Source organism: Talpa europaea (assembly GCF_964194135.1).
Source record: "Talpa europaea genome assembly, chromosome: 2".
Taxonomy (NCBI): Eukaryota; Metazoa; Chordata; class Mammalia; order Eulipotyphla; family Talpidae; genus Talpa; species Talpa europaea.
In genome coordinates this window covers 113339103-113359823 of record NC_140068.1, presented here as the reverse complement: position 1 = coordinate 113359823, position 20721 = coordinate 113339103, and the positions used below count along the sequence as shown (strand labels likewise).

The 20721-nt window shown below is 42.8% G+C and overlaps 1 protein-coding gene across 1 annotated transcript in view; it reads left to right on the top strand.

Annotated features, from left to right (window-relative positions):
* Positions 1-20721, top strand: part of LOC311167460 (phosphatase and actin regulator 1-like) — a gene marked incomplete at both ends in the record, with an annotated part of 511830 nt that overhangs the window by 485259 nt on the left and 5850 nt on the right. The window contains one exon of the mRNA XM_084228480.1: positions 2716-3019. Coding sequence (XP_084084606.1) covers positions 2716-3019 — 304 coding nt within the window. The remainder of the gene's footprint in view (positions 1-2715; positions 3020-20721) is intronic.

Sequence of the window (20721 nt, the reverse complement as noted above, 5' to 3'; positions counted from 1 at the left end):
TGCGCGCCATGTGGGACCCTCGTCCGGGGGCCGGAATTGAACCGGCTCTGCAGAGGCTGCGGGCAGCCTCGCAGCCCAGCACTTAACCGCTGCGCCATCGGGGAGGCCCAGGTTTTGCTATTTTCTGTGCTGTACAGGCACTCCTCAGTTAGCCACAGTGTTGGAGAAATATGGGGGCTGCATTGCTAAATCATTGAAAGCAGACAATTTCCTTAATTCCTCCCTGCTTACCACATCAGTTGAGCCAAAAAAATATTTTTAAATGATTCACTTTCATTCTCTATCCCTATTTAACTTATGATCACCAACCATGAGTGCAGATCAGGCAGGAGAGAAGAGGTTCTCCCCAATCCTAGCATGTCCTTCCTAGGACAAGGAAAGTAATCCACTCTACTAATTTGGTCCCACTCGCTATTTCTCCCTTGTCTGTTTTGATAGAGTTTGTGGCATCCACTTGGCCATTACTCTAGTGATGAAACCAGGTTCATCTTGCTTGAAAATAGTGTCAGAAATACTTCCATGGGGAATGTGCAGAAAGTCATAGGCTAGCCAGATTGTAGAAGCCAGTGTAATTGCTCTTCCTTCCGGGGGGAGAGCCCTCTTTCTCCTGCCCTAGCTAATGAACACTCTCATGCCTTTGACAACCAGACCCTAAAATGGAATCATGGGTTAAGGATCCCTGGAGAAAGACACTTAACACCTCTAAACATGCTACATGTGTTGGGTTTGACCTAAAGAATCCAAGAAACATAGGAGTGGACCCTTCAGTAGCAGAAAACTAGCAAAGATTGTGGGTGAGATTGTGGGTCTCAGCCACCTTGTAACTAGCACCACTTGTCCTGCTCCTGAACATAGTTACCGTGGGCCCAGTGCATGGGGATCGTAACAAACAGGGGGAGCTTTCTGGGAGAAGCATTGGGGGAGATTTGTGGTTATAACCAGTTCACATATTGGCATTAGGGGAACATTTTTATCAGGATCCCTGGAATTACTGGATTATCTCCAGCAGTTTAGTGTCCATATATCCACAGTTAGATGATCCTAAAATTGTGAACCATTTTATGCTCCCTCCAGACATATATGTTTCTGGGGAAGGTAAGAGCTCACCCCAGAACAGAACATCATGGTTTCTGTTCTTTCTATAAACATGTTATGAGGCTCTTGGTATGTAAGCTGGGTGCTATACAAGATGCTATGGATACAGTGACAAATTACTTGGTCTTTGTTCTCTGGAAGAGAGAGCTATGTTCAGTTTATAGAACAAGCTAGTAAGTGTCCCAAGTCCAGTGCCAGCCTCTACGTCATGGGCTTGTTTTGAGGATGATATGTTGATTAGATATGAAAAGCACTAGAACAATATCTAGCCTGTGGTGAGAATGGTACAGGGTTTCTGTCATTATCACTGTCATTCATTGCCTTTGTTGCTGTTAAGCTGGTACACCGCATACCTGAGGCAGGTGCCACATACCTGAGGCAGGCGCAGGGGTGCAGCATGAATGAGCAATGTCACCAGCAAGGAAAGTTTTTCATGAGAGGTCATTTTTGAGCTGAATCTTGAGAGTAGGAATAGACCAAGAAGAAAAGCATCTAAACTGAGGTAAAATAATAAAAGCCCAGGATCATGGAACTATCCAATGGCTTAGGGAATTGTACCAAGGCAATGGTTCTGTGGGTAACCATGAGAGAAGGCCCATGAGTGCTCACCTGAGTTTTCTTTGTGAAATAGGACAGTGGTTTGCTGAGGCAGGAGTCTGAGGAGGCCAGGGGAGACCCATGCTAGGAAATCCTCCTGCAGGGGAATGTGAGCTAAACTCAAGGAGGCCACACCACAGCAGACAGGGAGTTGGAGAAAAATGTAAGACCTGAAAGGGCAAGAGTCAGACAGGCAACATCTCCCTGTGGCCCTGCCACACCTCTCCAGGGCAGGCCTGGGACTCAGACATGCCCATCCCCTGGTGGAAGATGATTTCCAGGAAAGTGGGGGGCACAGCAGGCCATCCCAAAGATGCCCTGAGGGCTGGTCTGACCCTTAGCCCCCCTTAATTTGGAACTCTCTGGGAAGCTGCATTTCTACTGTATGGTACCAGTGGGTTGGTGTGTACAGGTTCCTCCAGCCCCAAATATCTATTGGGCCTTACTGCTGCTCAAGCAGCCCACCATGGCTGCAAGCAGTCACCACACTCACAGGTAGCACCTTAGCCCTCTGTGTGATGGTGTATCCTCCCAGGTGGGCTGATTGTCCCCAAGTTATAGACAAGAGAATGAAGGTGGCAGCAGTCTTTGTGGATGACACACTATTGGGGGATGTGAACTAGGACTGGCTGCTCACCCCACGCCTATGGAAAAGTGCCACCTGAAAAGACATGTTCACATTATAATAGCAGACTGTGCACTCGGTGGCATAACCTAGAAAGGTCCCTTTGAAGGTCTGTGGGTTTCCATGAGCAGAGGGGACCATGGTGTCTGCCCCGCCTTATGCTGCTGGTGGGCCTCAGCCCAGCAGAGGATAGACCCCTGATGCCTAGGTCCCCAGGGGCCCGTGGGACCTGTGCTTTGAGCAGGAGAGAGTGGCACTTACTGTGTCACATCTTCCCTTGGTCACTTTAACTCAGTGTCTATCTTGATGCCTCTAGTTGCCAATTGGGCCCTGTAGCATACTAGGTTTCTTTGGGTGCCTGAAACTTACACCTCCCTCTCACCTTCCTTCTGCCGCAGATCCTGGCGCCCCTGTGAAATTGCCTTGTCTGCCAGTGAAACTGTCGCCTCCGCTACCTCCAAAGAAAGTCATGATCTGTATGCCTGTCGGGGGACCAGACCTCTCCCTGGCATCCTACGCAGCCCAGAAGAGTGGCCAGCACCACACAGTCCTGCCATCCCAGATCCAGCACCAGCTGCAATATGGCAGCCTGGGCCAGCACCTCCCCTCCACCACCGGCTCCCTACCCATGCACCCCTCGGGCTGCCGGATGATAGACGAACTGAACAAAACGCTGGCCATGACCATGCAGAGGCTGGAAAGGTAATGGGGGGGATGAATGGGGGTGGGGGTTTGACCTGTCAGAGAAGTGTGAAGGGCCCGGCAAACAGCAGGGGAGGGAAGAGCACAAGGGTCTATGGTGATGGTTCACAGATGCCGTGGTGGTGGTGGGAGAACTATGGGGATTCCACCTGAGGGAGAAATCAAATATTGTTCAAAAATGAAATAATGCCATAAGAAAATATAAATGAGTGAATGAATGAATAAATGAATGAGTAAATAAATAAATAAATAAATAATGTTTTGAAGTAAAAATCAGACCAAAAATTGAATGGCAAGGAAAGTAGAGATGAGAATCGTGGTTACCAATTACCAAACCATAGAACAATCACATGTTTCAAAAAGAAAGGGGAATATGTATCTTGTTTCTATAAGCCTTAGCATATTTTGGAAGCATGTACATATAAATCAGCAACATAAATGGGCAAGGATAGGAAGAAACTTTTTTCCTTTCCTGTCTTTCTGTACCCTTAATTCTGTGTCTACTTTATATGTGAAAAGACAGTCGGATGTAAAATCAGAGAAGATGAGAGCTGGTGGAAAACCCTAGGGATGGGAAAGGCGGGGAGGCTCAGCCTTGACCTTGCTGCTGGAGGGACAGAGTGCCATGGTCTGCTTAACTGCTGTGAGCCAGAATCTTCTCTTCAACAACATCTGAATCTTCCGAGCAGTGATGCTGGGAGATCTGTGGAGAGGCCATCGGGAGGGGAGGCCCTGACTCCCCACCACCTAGGGAGATCTCTTATGCTAACTCTGTAAAACTCTCGTGTGTGTGTGTGTGTGTGTGTTTGTGTCTAAGAGAGAGAGAGAAAGAGAGCATGTACATGCAAAGCACACTCCTTGTGCCCAAAAGGTGACTGAGGGCTCCTGGTGTGAAGGCGTTTGTCTGTCCCCGTCTGGCAGGAGGGTGTATCTGAGCTGGGACCCTGGAAGCCTGTCCCAGATGAGTGGTGGCCTGCAAATGGGACAGTAATATTCTGGAAGGCCCAATGCCTAGCCAGGCAGAGCCAGAGGCAAGACAGACACATCAGGAGCTTTTAGTTGTAGTTCTGGACCTCATGGCTTCCTGCTACTCAGCCAAGTGTGTCTGGAAAGTAAGCAACTCCAAGGGAAGTTGTCGATTCAAATTCTGACATGGTTCCTTCACATTCTTATCTACCCCCACTGAAAAAAAAGGAAAGTATACTCAACTCCCTGCTATCATTTTCATGTGCTATTAGTATTGATGAGCACAATAAAAACTTGAAAATTGGATGGCATATTTTAATCTATCATGCACCTTTTTTCTCATCTTTTTTTTTTTTAAAGATTTATTTATTTATACAAGCACTGGGTACAGTCAGAAATGCGGGAGGGTGAGAGAATTCACCAGAGCCAGAGCAGGGAACAGAACAGGCAGAGGGATCGAGGTACACTGCTGAGGGGAGCAGCGGGCAGCAGGAGAGGTCTGCTTGCCACGTGGTACCCTTGCCGGTGGCCGGGGATCGAACCGGCACTGCAGAGGCTGCGGGCAGCTTCACAGCCCAGCGCTCAACCGCTACGCCACCAGGGGAGGCCCTTTTTTCTCATCTTAATGATCACATTGCCTAGAGAGACTGAGTATGTGAATAATCTAAGAAGGCTGAGGGAGCCCCCGTGGCAGCCTAGGTGAAGCAACTCATGCTGCTCGGTGCTCCCCTGCAGGAGCCAAAAGCAAGCTTCATGATGCTGACATAGCAAAATTGAGTCTTACAATAAAAAGGGTTTCCTTTTATTTTTTATTTTTTATTACATTTTACAGTGGCATCAGGCTTGTGATGGATTGAAAATTAAAACATTTGAACAAACTGACAGAACTGGTCATTCCCCTTTACATTTTGAAAACTCCTACTCTGGGTACTAAGCAGAGGGTCCAAGCCATCAGGCCTGGTGCTCCTACTACAGACCCAGCGCTCTCACTGCAGCACAACTGCTCCCCTAGACAGCTAGCACCACACCCGCCTGCCATCCCACTGCAACTTGAGATGGCTTTTTCCTCTCGGGAGCTTTAATCATCTCCAGGAGATACTCGTGATAGCATATTAGGAGATTGCTGCTAAACATTGTCCACTTAAAACATGCAATTTTAAAAGGTTCAATTGAAAGTACTAACCGATACGTTATGACAATCCCAGTTCAGTAATTTCTGTGTAGCTGAGCAAGCACAATCCCTTGTGCTCTGCTACCCCAGGCCCTCACCTCTCCCCTGGTAAAGGCACATTCTTATACACCAGCAGGATGTAGGGAATGAATGCACACATCACTTTGACAAGATCACCCTCCAGAATAAAAAAGACCTTCTTTCCAAACAAAACAAAGATTGCAGAGATTTTCTGAGCATCCACATCATGGTCCAGAAGTCCTAGGATTGGGAGGAAAACGAGGCCACAGGCACCTTTCAGTTTAGTGTGGAAACTGCAGCTGCATCCCACCATGTTCTTTTTACTATCTGAAAATTCTCCCATTGCCTGTCAACATGAGTCCATTTTTGTTCTGAGTAAGTTCTATACAGGAAGAAAGAATTATTTCTCTATATCCTGACAATTTCTGGTTACCCTCCTCAAAAGAATAATTGCAAGAAAGAAGAAACATTACTGAACATTTAAACATTCTGCTTACAGAGAACTTAAGATCTCATAGAATTTCACCTGTGGGGCTTTTGCCCCTATCTCTGGTCTGATCCAGATGAAACAGTATAGGTAACGTAAAAATCAAATAATGAACTAGATCCCATTAACGCCAGACTTTGGACCATTAGTTTGAATAAGCAGTTCTCTTATAACTGAAAGGAAACTTGAAGGCCCTGTGGGCAACAGCCCACTGCCCATTACAGCATCCCTGACTAGTTCTCTTCCAGTCTCTAAAAGAACAGGACCCTCCCTCGGTCCCAAGAGAGCCAGCTTCATTGTCATAAAGCTCTGATTATTACACAGTTGTCTTATATTAACTTTTACTTATTATAATGTATCCCCCTTTTGATCTTATTTCTAATCTTCCTTTTCTGTGAAAGGCTTTCAGATCTTTGAAAATAGCTCCCACTGAGGTCAGTGGTCATTCTCTCTTCTGAGTTCTTTATCGTTATCCTAACTTGAACCTGCATGATGACACTAAAAATATGGCATGTAGCTGGTCATGGCATTGGCTCAGCAGACTTAGATGGAGAGGTACAGGAAGTGGGAGCCAGAAACCAGTTGGAGCAAACTTACAGTTCTGTATTTCAACTCCACATCCACGTGGGTGCACAGTCTAACTTCAGGGTGTAGATGCCACTTCTTGTTGCCTTTGATTCCTCCCCTGTAAAACAGGGGCAGAGTAACACCACCAACCTTGTTAGGGTTGTGTGTGAGGAGCAAATGTTTTGTTTTAATAGGTCTAAAGAAGTCATCTAGCTGCACAGCATACAGTCTGTGTCCAATAAATGATATCTACTAAGCAAACTCATACAGCACACAAAATCAAACAGCACAGAAAATTTGCCTTCAGTCCCCCTAACAGGAATATTGCAAATAAACTTGATCCAGTGGAGATTTTGTTTGTATTTCCTCAAATTTGTGTCTTCGTTTGTTTTCTCTCCATGGAAGATTCGTAACTCTTGAAGGTGACCCATACGGTGGCCCTGGGGCCTCCTTCCAGAGGAGCACGAAGGGCGGTCACTCCTAACTTCATCTTCTTGCTTTCGCTGTGACTTGGGCTTCAGCCTGGCAAGAAACCACACTTTTAGCTGTTTCTCCACTACCTCTAAGAACAAGAGCTGTGAACACAGGGAATGTGGCATGAGGGCCCAAGGGTGGTCCTCTCTCATCACTGTCTTCTGCCTATGCACTTTGTGTACAGAGAGCTGCTGTTGGGCATATGTTCCATCAGCCCCATGGGTTGGGAAGGAGGATGGACAATAACACTCTGCTCTTCTCAGGGATGCTGATCCAATTCTTCAGAAACAAGGCCCCTTCAAATCCTCTACAAAACCAGGGCTGAGCAGCAACCTTGGAAATGCTGGGGCTGGGGGAGAGCAACTTTGTGTCTCTTCCCCTCCACTCCCGAAGTCATTTGCACTTATGCTCAGAATATGCTGGTCTTGTTTCTCCTTCCAGGAGCTTGTAGAAGAGGTGACCCTTCTTTGTCCTGTAATACAAATAAAGAGACCAAAAGACTCTGTCTTTGAACTTCCATGAAATGTTAGAGAGAGCAGGATACATACAATCATACACACACATATATTTTTTTTCATTTTTTGAGTCTTTGATATGTCCACACAAATAATCCATTCCCTCTGCCCCAAAGCCTGAGCAAGAAAGACATGTGGAAAATTTCTTTACATGTTTCATTCAAAGGAGTTAATTGAATAATTAAAACTTGGGGGAAAAATGAATGTTATGCAATTTTTATTTTTAATATTTGCAGCAAGTTATGTGATCTAGTTGGCTTCACTCCTAGAATTCAGACTTAAAATCCTAATCAGGGTTTTGGTACTAATTGTTTTTCCTGTCGCCTCTCAGTTGACAGGCTCTCTGTGCTCTAGTTTTCCTATTAGTAGAAATGAAAGTGGGATATGTGCCTTTGTTGACCCTGAAGGAATTTTAGAAAGATTTTTAAGGAATGATTTTTAAACAAGCCTTTCCCTTCTCAATGAAAAGCAACTTCACACTGCGGTTGCTTAAGTTCAAAATCTTGGTGTCTCCTTTGACAACTTTCCTTCTCTCATACACCATGTCTGATGGGTTGATAAACCCATCATGTCTACACTGCAAATACACCTGGGATCGCCACATCCTGCCTGCTCCTGCCCCTGCCATATCCCTCACCTGGTTTGCTGTGGTTCTTCCTACCTGGTCTCCTGCTTCACTCCTTGCCCCTTCAGCCTACCCCAAACACAACATTTAACAGAAGTCAGATCATGACTGTATTTATTTTCAAGGGCTGCCTAATAATGTACTACAGACTGAATAGCTCAGACAATAGAAATTAACTTTCTCACAGCTCTGGAGGTTTGGCTTTTCCTGAGGCCTCTCTCTATTCCCTGCATCCTCCACACGGCCCCTCCTCTGTGTGTGTTACCTATAAGAGCACCAGTCATCTGGTTAGAAGCAACACATGACCTAATTTTACCTTCATTACTCCTTTAAAAGTTCTACTTCCAAATACAGTCACATTCTAAGGCACTGGGGTCAAAGATTTCAACGTATGAATTTGGGGCAAGGGGAGAGAACACAGGTCAACCCATAAGGATAACTGTGCCCAGAAGCTCACTGTGTCTGGGCCCCACTGCACACGCTGTTCTGCCTGCATCGCTCACTGCCTGCACCCACCATTCTCTGCATGGCTCACTGTCTCCCAGCATAGCAGCCTTCTGCCCTTCTCAAAGCCATGGGCAAGCTAGGTGCCCTCCTAACAAAGGACCTTTGCACTGGCTTTCCCTTGGTCTTCCTGACAGATCGGGAAGTATGCTCCTCTACCCCAACTCAGGTCTGCATTCAAATGTCACCTTCTCAGTGAAGCCCTCCCTGAGCTCCTTATTTAAAAATTGTTACCCTCCTCCCAACAAGTCTGTGCTCTGACCAATCTTTCTGCTTTTCTTTTTTTTTTTAAAGATTTATTTGTGCATACAAGACCTGGGGTGCAGGCCAGAGGTGCGGGTGGTAAGAGGATTCACCAGAGACAGAGTGGGGACCAGAACAGGAATACTGACTGAAATATACTGTTGAGGGAAGCAGCGGGCGAGTCAGGAGAGGTCTGCTGTGCCATGTGGGTTAGCTCCCTGGCCAGGGATTGAACTCATGCTGCAGTGGCTGCTATAGCTTCATAGTGCTGTGCTTAACCCCTTATGCCACCAAGGAGGCCTTCTTTCTGCTTTTCATAACATTTTTCACCATCTCACATTCTACATCATTTGACTTCCATTTTTTTTTATTGCTTTTCTCCTTTAATAAAACGTACAGTCAGTGGAGGCGAGAACTGTTTTGTTCATGACTGTATACTGAGTGCCTAGAACAGGGCCTGGCTTGTATGTAAGTACTATAGGCACTCAATAAATATTTGAATGATGGATATGCGCCCCCCTCTCCCAGAATTGCTAGTGTTCTTTTGATTCTTCACATATTCTTTTTGTGCTGTTGGGCTATGACTTCTCATAAGATATATGTAATGTAACTATTAAGTTGTGTTGGTGGTAGGGAGAACATGACTCTAATGCTTTATATATTTTATAACCTAAAATTCTGACTTAAAATTTTTTGAAAGAAAAATTCTACTTATTTTTCAAGGCTGTATTAAAATGCCACTCATTCTATAGCCCTTATTAAGATGCCTCCTTCTGGGCTACAACCGCCTGTACAAATGTCTGTTGCATTAGGGTCTTTATATATTCTTCTAAGATGGGCAGGACACATCCTTGTTTTCTCATTCATCTACTAGTCCACCATAGTCCCTGTGTGGGAAGGATTCAGTAAACATTTGTTAGGTGAGTTTTATTAAAAGTTTTGCTGGCATTTGGTGTACAAATTTAATCTACAATTGTAATTAATGTTTTAGTAGAAATGCTCCAAATTAGGGCCTCCCTGGTGGTGCAGGGGTTAAAGACAGTGCTATCAAGCTATATCCAACCACTGAAGCATGAGTTCAATCCCCGGCCGGGGAGCTAACCCACATGGTGCAGCAGACCTCTCCTGTCTTGCCCGCTGCTCCCCTCAGCAGTGTATTTCAGTCAGTCTGCCTGTTCTGCTTCCCACTCTCTCTGGTGAATCTTCTCACTCCAAACCTCTGCTTACACCCCAGTTCTTATATGCATAAGTAAATCTTTTTTAAAAAGCTCCTAATTATAGAAATAGACTTTAACTATGGTTATACTCCCAGTACCATTATTGAGTTGTGTGAGTTCTGTTTGTTTAGTTAGAACCAAACTAAAAAATCCTCCTTAAAAATTAAACCTGTCTTTGCTTGTCGCATGTGGAATCGAAGATACTCTAATTTTGATTATGAACTTAGCCCATCACAGCTCACTGTCCCTCATTTCATTCTCTAGGAATCCACAAACATAATAAAGTGGGGAAATGGTTGTCCATTACTCCTCCAGTAAATTGTTGTTTGTCCAACTATCTTCAGTATCCTTGGTCTTAAACTAAAATTACAGTTTAAAATTTTACACTAAGACCTGGAAGATAGGAACAGCCAAGTAAAGGGACAGAAGGTGGATGATGGAACATCCCCGGAAGATTAGAGGAAGGAGGTTACTTAGCTGGTATAACAGGTGAATCATATGGAAAAGAGTCATGGAAATTTCTGAGCTAAAGCTACAAAGACAAAATATGAATGTGTTTGTGTTACTATTATTTCTCATTTCTATTAACAACCAATTGATTTTTTAATGGTGTTTTCACCCATTGGATTTTGGTTTAGGAAATGTCAAGTTTCTTGCTCTTGATTGTACAGAGATAAATGTATTAACTACACATTGGTCTTAAAATTGAACAAATAAAGAAAATTCTAATAAAAACATTCTTCCTCTACCTTTTCCTATCCCAGAAGTCCTGAGCAGATAGATCAGGAAAGCTCTGATATTTGCCAGAAGAAAATTTTATGCAACCACTGATGCTAAAAATTGGTAAACCTTGAATGAAAAGTGGGCCCCACAAAGAAAAAGGAAATACCTGTGTGTTTAGCAAATGAAGGATCGAACAATATTTTTGGTACCTTTTCTAGTAGGCCTTTTCTGTGTCTGATGCTGGCAATACAGCTGTGGTCAATATATAGAGGGCACCTGGCTTAGTGGTGCTCATTGTTGGCTGGTAGTACACAAGAGCGAACCAGGGTGGTGAGGGTGAGGGAGAGAGGAAAGTTTTTGAGGGAGGGGGCAGCTACATTTATACTTAAATATGAGAGAGAAATAACCAGATGAAGAGGGGAAAAGGAAAGAACATTCCAGGCAGATTAAGTGAAGAAGTAATAAAATCTCTCCACATACATGATGAAATTTTTATTAAGACAGGAAGTTAGAGGACCAGGGAATGTGATAAATGACAAAATAGAGATCTTCAAGAAAAATCAGACTAAGAGCTGGCCTAATACCACCAGGGGCCCATCCACATCTATGACTCCATGTTGTATATACTTAAGTAGGCTGTTCTAATCTGAATTTTTTCAGAAATAGAATGATTTGACCTCCCTGAGATGTTAGATGAACCAACAGTGATCACAACCAGACCCAGAAAGTTAACTAGAATCATCTTGAATTCTTAGCAAAATTTGCTGACAACTGCATGCCAAACATTGTGGTAAACATATAATTAGTGGGCCTCCCCTGGTGGCGCAGGCAGTTGAGCACAGCGCTGTGAAGCTGTCCGCAGCCTCTGCAGCGCGGGGTGGATCCTGGCCAGCCGGCGAGGGTCCCACATGGCGCGGCAGACCTCTCCTGTCACATCCGCTGTTCCCCTCAGCTGTGTATTTCAGTCAGTCTGCCTGTTCTGTTGCCCACTCTGTCTCTAGTGAATCCTCTCACCCTCCCACACGTCTGGCCTGTACCTCGGTTCTTGTATAAATAAATAAATAAATCTTAAAAAAAAAAGACATTCATCATAAAAAAAAATTAGTAACAAAACATATATGGTTTTACCTATAATAGTATTGATAGGTTCTTATATATATAAATTTTATTTTGTTTGTTTATAATATCCCCATTTTTATAGTTCTGTGTTAGCCAGGGGGTAAATTACTTCCTGTCAAAAACATTGAAAAAGAAATCATTCCAACACTGGAAGGGAGATATTGAAACCAGTAGTCCCCAAATCTCTTTAATCCCTAAAATTCTATTATTCCAGTTATTTTAGCCCTTTCAAAGAGCACAATTCATTTATAATGCTAGTATAAATACATTTCATGGTGACAATTACTTTTCTTCATGTGGCCTACAGGGTCACAGAGAATTCTAAAGAATAATTCTTAGTCCTGAACTAGATAATCCCCAGGGTTTCTTTTAGCCTTAATGTCTAACATAATTACTACATTGGCTTATGTTAATAGTGTTTCTACCTGCAAATCGGAGTGTGGCATGGTTATAAGCAGATGTGCATTAGTGCCCTAGCAGGATCAAACTAAATACCTAAATGTTATTTGCCTGGGAAGTGGCATTTATTTGAATAAATTCAGTATTTTTGCTCAGGATATAGCAAAATGACATATTTTAAAATGAAATTTGTTTCCAGAAGAAGACTTATTTTAAAACTGATGAACATTTCTTCAAAATCTCATGAAATTCTTGTTAGACACTTTGTTCCTGACCCTTTGAGACCAGAATTATCAACCTCTTACTTTGGGTCAGTTATTTGATTTTAAAACATACATTTTTTAATCTCTGAGTGACGTGTGTAGATATGTTTTACAACTTAACTGCAATTCCTAGGGGTGCGATAAGACTGCAGTGAAAGGTAAAGTCATTGTGAGCAAGACATAGCCTCCCTGCAAGGTTGGTGAGAAAACTGGTAAAAGGAAGATTAAAACAAGGCAGTGCAAACCATTAACATCTTTCAAGGCCTTAAGAGGATTAAGAAAGGAATGCATTTTCAAAAGAGAAATCTGCCCCTGAATTCCTGTGTGTACCTCAATAGAACCCTGCCCTTACCAATGTGTGAGTCTCTTTGATCTCCTTGAAAACCAATGGCCAGAAAGATTTGTGGGTCAAAAGTATAAAAACACTGCAACAAGTGTTTTAATAAATGAATGGATAAAATTTAGAATGACTGGTTTATGAAGCTAAGTTGCCAGTGGTTAAGTACATCCATAGTTAAGAGCACAGCTGGCAATATCCAGGTTTACCAACGCACCACACCAGCATTATCCTCTAACCTGGCAGCAGCCTGGAGAAACCAGACACCAAGGTGTACATCTAGGGAAAGGCCCAGCTGGGACTCAGATTAGGCCTCCTCAATCCACGCCCTGTCCTCCTGCTTCCACAAGAACCAGGCATGACTTTGGATAATCCCTCATGTCCAGAAATGAGGTTTATGAAAAACCCACCCTATTTGGGTCCTCCCTCAGAAATGGAGAGCACTGGGAGGGGTCTGCTCATCTTATAATTCTATTCATCACATCCCAAGCCCAGACAATACTTTAGAAATGTGGGTCACTGGTCCCTGGAAGGACAGAGAATGAGTAGAGAGTGAATTAATTTAAATTCATTGCCAACATGGAAAAACAGAAGCTCAAAACACATTCTCTCCTCCAGCCAGCTGAGAACCCTGGTCTGTATATAGAAGGGCATAGTTTCTTGCTGACTCAAGTCCAACAAGAAAACAAAAGCTGTAATGTTGAGTTTCTTATCTTAGAAAGCTAATCCTAGGCCATGGTCAGACACAATGTATGCCTGCTTTCTTAAAATGAAACTGATGAACTGTTTTCTCAGATTTCAGTGGTTATTTCTGTCATTTTGCAGCCTCAGGCACTGCAATTTGTAGCATAATTTCTCACACATTTTTGGTCTCCAAGAAGAAAACGGCTGATTGTTCTCTCTTCCCTCTGAAGAGTCGTCATAACTTGTGCAGACAAAATTACAAAAGCTTTCCCTGTTGAAGTTTAATTTCATTTCAGTGTCATATTTGTAGATAATAAATTATCTCTGTCCATTGAGGAGATTAATACTTTTTTTGTTCATTTTTAACAATCACTACTTTTGAAATCAGATGACAAAAAGCAATATCCCTTGATTATACATTTTTCTTTAGAAATGAGGGTGAAATGGTTCTAAGTATTTTATAGGAAAATTAAGGATTTAAAATAAACAGTGATTTTCATTTCAAAACTGGCCCTGATGCCTTCCAAAGGTATCAGAGGTGTTGAATGACCCACAGTCCCCCACCTTGGATGCTCTACTGGCATCCGCCAGATGTGGGTGATAGAGATAAAGCGATTATTAAGCTCCCTGGAAAAAGGAACCAAATACTGCAATGACCCTGAATTGTAGATGTCTTGGCATCTGTTTCTTTATGAATTACAAAATTACATTGTCTTTCCCTCACCAGTAATGAACATGAAAGGTAAAACAGACTCTTAATTTTCAAAGTCTAGCGATTCCTTAAAAATATTCAGCCATTTTAAATATTGGGGAAAGGAGGACCAGATCTGATGGGTGCTGTTATGTTCTCAGTCTGCATGTCTTCTCCATGGTGGAGTAGAGTGGAAGAGAGTTGATGTTTTCACAAAGATGACTCATTAATTGTTATTTTTTTTTAAAGATTTGTTTATTTATTTATACAAGCACTGGGCACAGTCAGAGGCGTGGGAGGGTGAGAGAATTCACCAGAGCCAGAGCAGAGAGCAGAACAGGCACAATGACAAAACACACTGCTGAGGGGAGCAGCGGGTGCTAGGAGAGGTCTGCGCGCCATGTGGAACCCTCGCCCAGTAGCCAGGGATCGGACCTGCCCTGCAGAGGCTGCGGGCAGCTTCGCAACCCAGCGCTCAACCGCTGCGCCACAGGGGAGGCCCAATTGTTATTCTTTTTTTAAAAAAGATTTATTTACTTATGCATCAAGAACTGGGGTACAATCCAGAAGTTCAGGGGGTGAGAGGATTCACCAGAGACAGAGTGGGGAACAGAACAAGCAGATTGACTGAAATACACTGCTGAGGGGAGCTGTGGGCAAGTCAGGAGAGGTCTGCTGCGCCATGTGGGTAGCTCCCAGGCTGACCGGGGATTGAACTCATGCTGCAGAGGCTGCAGATAGCTTCATTGTGCTGTGCATAACCCCTTCTGCCACCAGGGAGTTCCCTAATTGTTATTCTTGATGAAGGCACGACCAAGGACAGAGAACAAACTTTTCCCTTCCGTGACCTGTTATGGGGACTTAATGAAGAAGGGTTTGAAATGTGTGCTTTTAACCAAGAAAGGATTGCCATTCTACCCTCAAGTTTTCTGTATCCTATTTTTGGTGTGTCTTTTAAATAGCAGGATTTTATGTTGGGTAAACTTCAATTTATTCTTCCCTGTTCATTGTTTTTCATGAAGGAATATATTGAGTCTGTTCCATCCTCTGGGGAGATAGCAAGTAGAAAATAATATCCCTACACTCAAGAGCCTACTGCTTAGTAGAGGAAACAGGTAATAAATCCATCAATATTTATATGCTGTGACATGAGGGTAGGCACCAAATTAAAATAAAGCAGGGCAGTGGTAAGAGATGGTGGTGATGATTAATGTGGTCACAATAAACCCACTTGTTCCCCCTTTTTATTGATTATCCAGCTTAGTACTTATCCTCTCCTCTTGCTTGCATCTTCTTGTCCTGGTAGGCCCACTCACCCCCAACCTTGTCTTCCTTACACTAATCTTACTGAACCAGTAGAATTCAAACCAGCCTCTGTCCATAGTAACCACTCACCCTACGGCTCTTAACAGCAAAATTCATAGCAACAGAGTAGTTGTGTTCTATCAGTGGCTGTTCTCCATGCTTTTCATTATACAGATAATTATATTCCATGGTTTTTTTTAATTTGTGGTGCAAATTAAAGTTCTTAGTCACTATGCCAAGAAAATAATGGCATTCCTGGCTCTCTGGGAGAAGAATGGAAAGAAAACTGACCCTGGAGTGAGAAGACCAAGTCCACATCCCCACTGTGATCATGACTGATTATTTTCTCAGAGACTTAACATCCTCATCCATAAAATCAAGATAACATAGCCTACCTTACTTTGCAAGGTTTTATGATGATTAAATTAAATAATGAATATTTACAAACCATTTTTATGAGACCTAAAAAAGATTAGATGTTTTAGCTATTGTCATTTTGAAAGATGCCCTGCTTCTTCATCCTACGCACTGGAACCCCCTGGTCTCCTTAATTCATAGAAAGGAAGAATTCCAAAATAGTGCAATGACTCCCCAACATCTTGTAAATATCACATTACACTCTTAGGTTTTTGCATGTTCACCTCTATTATAATTTTTCAGGAAAAATACATCATTTATAGTTTACCTAGATGGGGGCAGAATCTTATCTCATTTCCCTGGGAGACTACTTTGGGGACTTCAGTGTTTATTTAAAGTCATTACAGAATGTCATATAAGAACTCAAATGCCAGGCCTCCCTGGTGGTGCAAGGGGTTAAGTTACAGCACCGTGAAGATGTCTTCAGCCACTGCAGCATGAGTTTGGTCCCCAGCCAGGGAGGTGACCTTCATGGCACAGCAGACCTCCCCTGTCTCACCCACTGCTCCCCTCATTAGTGTACTTCAGTAGATCTCCCTGTTCGTCTCCCCACTCTGTGTCTGGTGAATCCTCTCACCCTCCTCACCTCTGTCCTGTACCCCAGTTCTTGTATATGCATAAATAAATCTTAAAAAAAATAAAGAACTCAACTTTCCATAGTCAGGTTGAACTCAGCAGTAGGACTTTAGAACCTGAGATATTACCAGTGTCCCCATACCACCACCTGTGCAGAAGAAGGAGCTGCAATGGTGCTCATCATCCCGTTCTTCCAGAACCTTCTTTCCCCATCATCTCTCAGCCCATTCTTTAATGCCAAATGGGTCTGAAGATGTAATTCTCTAATTAAAAGACCTTTGAAGGGCCTCATTGTCAACTTTGTACACTCTACCTTCATCTGCATGGACTAGGGGATGCCTCACAATCTGTCTCCCCAATTCATTTTATTTTCATCTGTTACCATTTTATACCACAGGCCCAATCCCAACCTCACTCTGGGCAGTGGTCTGATAGCCTGCGAGTGTAGTGTTGGGAAATGCAGTGACCCCAGTTACATCTTCTGTGCACACACAGTCCTGGGATGGAAGGCACACAGGTACCTGGCCTTCTTCCTTGCATTAATCTCTGTGCCTTATCTCTTTGGAAACTCTTCTTAGGAAAGAACTCTAGGTCACTGTTTCCAAATTTTTAATTCTCCTCCTGTTCAACAGCAAGACTCAGAATTAGGGGTTTTAGTGAATTAAGTGATAGGAAATCTAATATGACATTCTCTGATCCAGGAGATTTTAATTCAAACAATCAATTGATTTTTCCATCAGGTCCAAAAATGTGCATAGAAATGAGATTGGGATGTGAAGATATCCCAGTCTGAGTGTCCGAGAGAGAGAGAGAGAGAGAGTGTGTGTGTGTGTGTGTGTGTGTGTGTGTGTGTGTGTGTGAGAGAGAGAGAGAGAGAGAGAGAGAGAGAGAGAAAGAGAGAGAGAGAATACACCCTGTGATGGAAGGGGTTCTTTTTCAGTGTGGGTTCTTATCTTTCGCCCTATGCTGTTGGACTAGTCTTTAGCCACCTTGAGCCTCAGCTGAAATAATCGGGTTGGAAAATGAATAAGTGAATGAATGAATGCAAAATATTGTTTAATGTTGGAAGTGTCTTGGGTCTTCATTGAGAAGCTTCATGATTTTTTTGTGGTCAGAAATATGGTATAGGAACATAACTCTTACTGATATCAATTAGTGTATGATAAATTTGGTTTCTGACTGTTTTGCTTAAAATCACAGTTTCCAAGAATCTATCAGTGATGTTAAGTAAAGATCTACCTGTCGGACAGGGTTTTTGTGAGACTTAAATAAATTAATACATGGCACCGTGTGAGCATTTAAAAATGTTAAGCTTTCTCATCAAGCATGGTAGCCTAGTAAGGGATAGGGGAGGCTCCCTCTAGGAGGTTAGGATGAGGGTCCTCTATGTTTACCTGCAGTTTTAGTTCCTAATCACTCACCAGGAAGAGGAAGTGTGAACATAACCGATGTGCAGTGAAATCCATTTGATTTCAAATACTGAGCAGGGGCCTCCCTGGTGGCACAGGCAGTTGAGCACAGTGCTGTGAAGCTGTCCACAGCCTTGGCAGTGCCGGTTCAATCCCTGCCAGCCTCAGAGCAACCCACATGGCGAGCAGACCTCTCCTGTCTCACCCGCTGCTCCCCTCAGCAGTGTATTTCATCAGTCTGCCTGTTCTGTTTCCTACTTTGTCTCTGGTGAATCCTCTCACCCTCCCAAGCATCTGGCCTGTACCCTGGTTCTTTAAAAATAAATTTAAAAAAATGCTGAGTGAACTAAATCCTTAATCCAGAATATGTCTCATTATATGAGTCAGCTTTTCCTCTGGCAATTTGACAGGTTCTCTGGAAAATACGTTGACTCTTTCAGGTCGCTAGAGTATTATTTTGTAAATCACTGTTCTGGGAGGCATATTGAGAAAAGCTGCTTCATTCAAGGGTCAGTGTGGGACTCTTACATTATGGAATAAATCCTCAGAGACCAGAGCAGGGCTATAAATTACTCACTGGTGGAAGCCTAATATTATCTAAGTGTGGATACAAAGTGTGTAAGATATAGCCAGTGAGGAACTTAGCAGATAGGATCTGACCAGTTCTTAACCTTTCAGCATATACTGCAGATTCCTGACAATCAGTCCTAAGGTTGCTTTAGAAGAGACTCATGTGGTGTAACTCTGAATGCAGCAAGTAACGAAGCCAATTTGGATGCTCTAGGTCAGTGGTTCCCGAATGGGTGATTTTCCCCTGAGGACATTTGACAATGTCTGCAGATATTTTTGGTTGTCACAGCTGGAGGAGATGCCACTGGCATCAATGGGCAGAGATCAGGGTGCTACATGCCTCCTACAATGTCCTGGACAGTCCCACCACAAAGAATTTTCTAGCCCAAAATGTCAGTCATGCCAAGGTTGAGGGAATCTAGTCTAGGTCATCTTTTAACCAAAATGTACTATCATTGGTGTTATATAAATTGAGTTTAGGATAACATTTGATTATCCTATTTATTTTAATGCAAGTTGTGATTAGCATATAAAACCTATGCTTACAAAGACTTACTGCTTAAGGTGAGGCTAAAAAAGAGTTTTACGTGTTTTTAAGTGTTGACTTGAAATGAATATTATTTAACTTTGTCTTTTAAAGTTGGCATTTTACAAAAACACATAAATCATATGTAAATGGATTTTAAATATGGTATACACACAAAAATTAAGGAGTTTGGATGATGGAGGTTAGGTAACATTGGTTTAGACCCAGGGTCAGAAAATTTTTCTGTAAAGAACTGGATGGTAACTAGTCAAGGTTCAGGAACACCTCCTTTGCCACTCTGATGCCAAAGCAGCCATGACAGTGACAGATGGGCCCATCCCAATCATTATCATCCAGTGTATAAGGTGAATTCCTTAAACTCGGAGCCCCAGGTGTAGCCCAGCATTGACCAGGGAGAACACTACTGCTTACCCTGGTTAGTAAGATCTTAAACATATAGTCAATGCCATTTTTGTATGTGTTGATGAGGCATTCCCTCTGCCTTGCTTATGTGCAATCTGGAGAGGTTAATGTAAGCACACATTTTCTCAAATAGCACACTTCAGTTTTTAGATACAGCATATGTAAACAGTAGGTTCAAATTCCAGCTTCTTCCTTTGCTACCACAGTCCTCATGGGCCTATTAACCACCCTCTCAGAACCTCAATTTCCTGCTTAATAAAATGAAGATATTGACACCTCTCCTGCAGGGTTGCTATGAAGAACAAATGAGATTCTGGATGTGAAAGTTTCTGGATCAAGGAGTGACACAATCAGTAAATGGTTGCTTTTTTCACTCTCTTCTTTCCTTCTCTACCTCAGTTCTTCCATATATTTGATGAGGATGCCCTTTCTGTCACTGAGCCATTGATAGAAGTGCCAACCAAGTCAGGGGCCCTGCAACACACCACCATATGCCTCCCTGAAAACTAAAAATCATCTCTTAATACTCTCAATATCAACAGTTATATTGAAATGTACCCAAATATTAGTGATTCCACCCCATATTTCTTTAATTCAGCAAAAACAAAAAAGCAATTACTGAGCGTCAGCCGTGTATCATACATGGTGTTAGGCACCCGCTATGAACATGAATAATACACGGTTCCTGCATCTTAAGGAGCCTACAGCTTGGTTGGGGAGGAGAAGCTAGTAAGCAAACAGATGCTCACAATTTTCATAATTGTGTAATCTCCTGAGAACATAGGGAACTTGCCTGAGACAAGTATTAAAAGATAAATAGAAATTAACAAGGTCAAGAAGGGCTGGGAGCATCTTCCAGACTGACAGCATGCTGAGCGGTTTTGTGTGTGACAACATAAGTTATATGGTGACAGAGGTGAGGAAGGGGAATGAGGCTGGGTTAATATGGGTCAAATTGTACAAGGTTTTGCTTGTCATGCTGTGTTTATACTACAGCTTCTAGGCTATTGGCTTTCACTTTTTTTTTAGCAGTGAGGACTTTTATTTATAGCAAATCCTCTAAGTGACAATTCCATTATGTAAAACCAGCATTTTTAAGACTGATGTTTGGCTGGATGTTCCCCTACCAGCCCACGACCACCAGGGGTGGAGGCCCAGTGTAATAAGGTGCTGTGTTTAAGTTGATTTAGTTCATTGCCTTGAGTAGAATAATAGCCCATAGTGTGTTAAGTGGCTTTTCCATTTATGTCACGCTGTAGCACTGGTTTTGTAGACCAGGTAGATTTTCAGAACTCTAAGTCATGAGGCAGCTAGTTCTTTTTTTTTTATTTAAATATTTTATTTTATATAATTCTTACATCTTTTTTCATCTTTGCACAATGTATGCATTTTCATTTTGGTTATATTCCCCATACAATTGCACACCCCCCCCCCCTTATTTTGACTCTAGTCCTTCCTTTCCCCATTCTT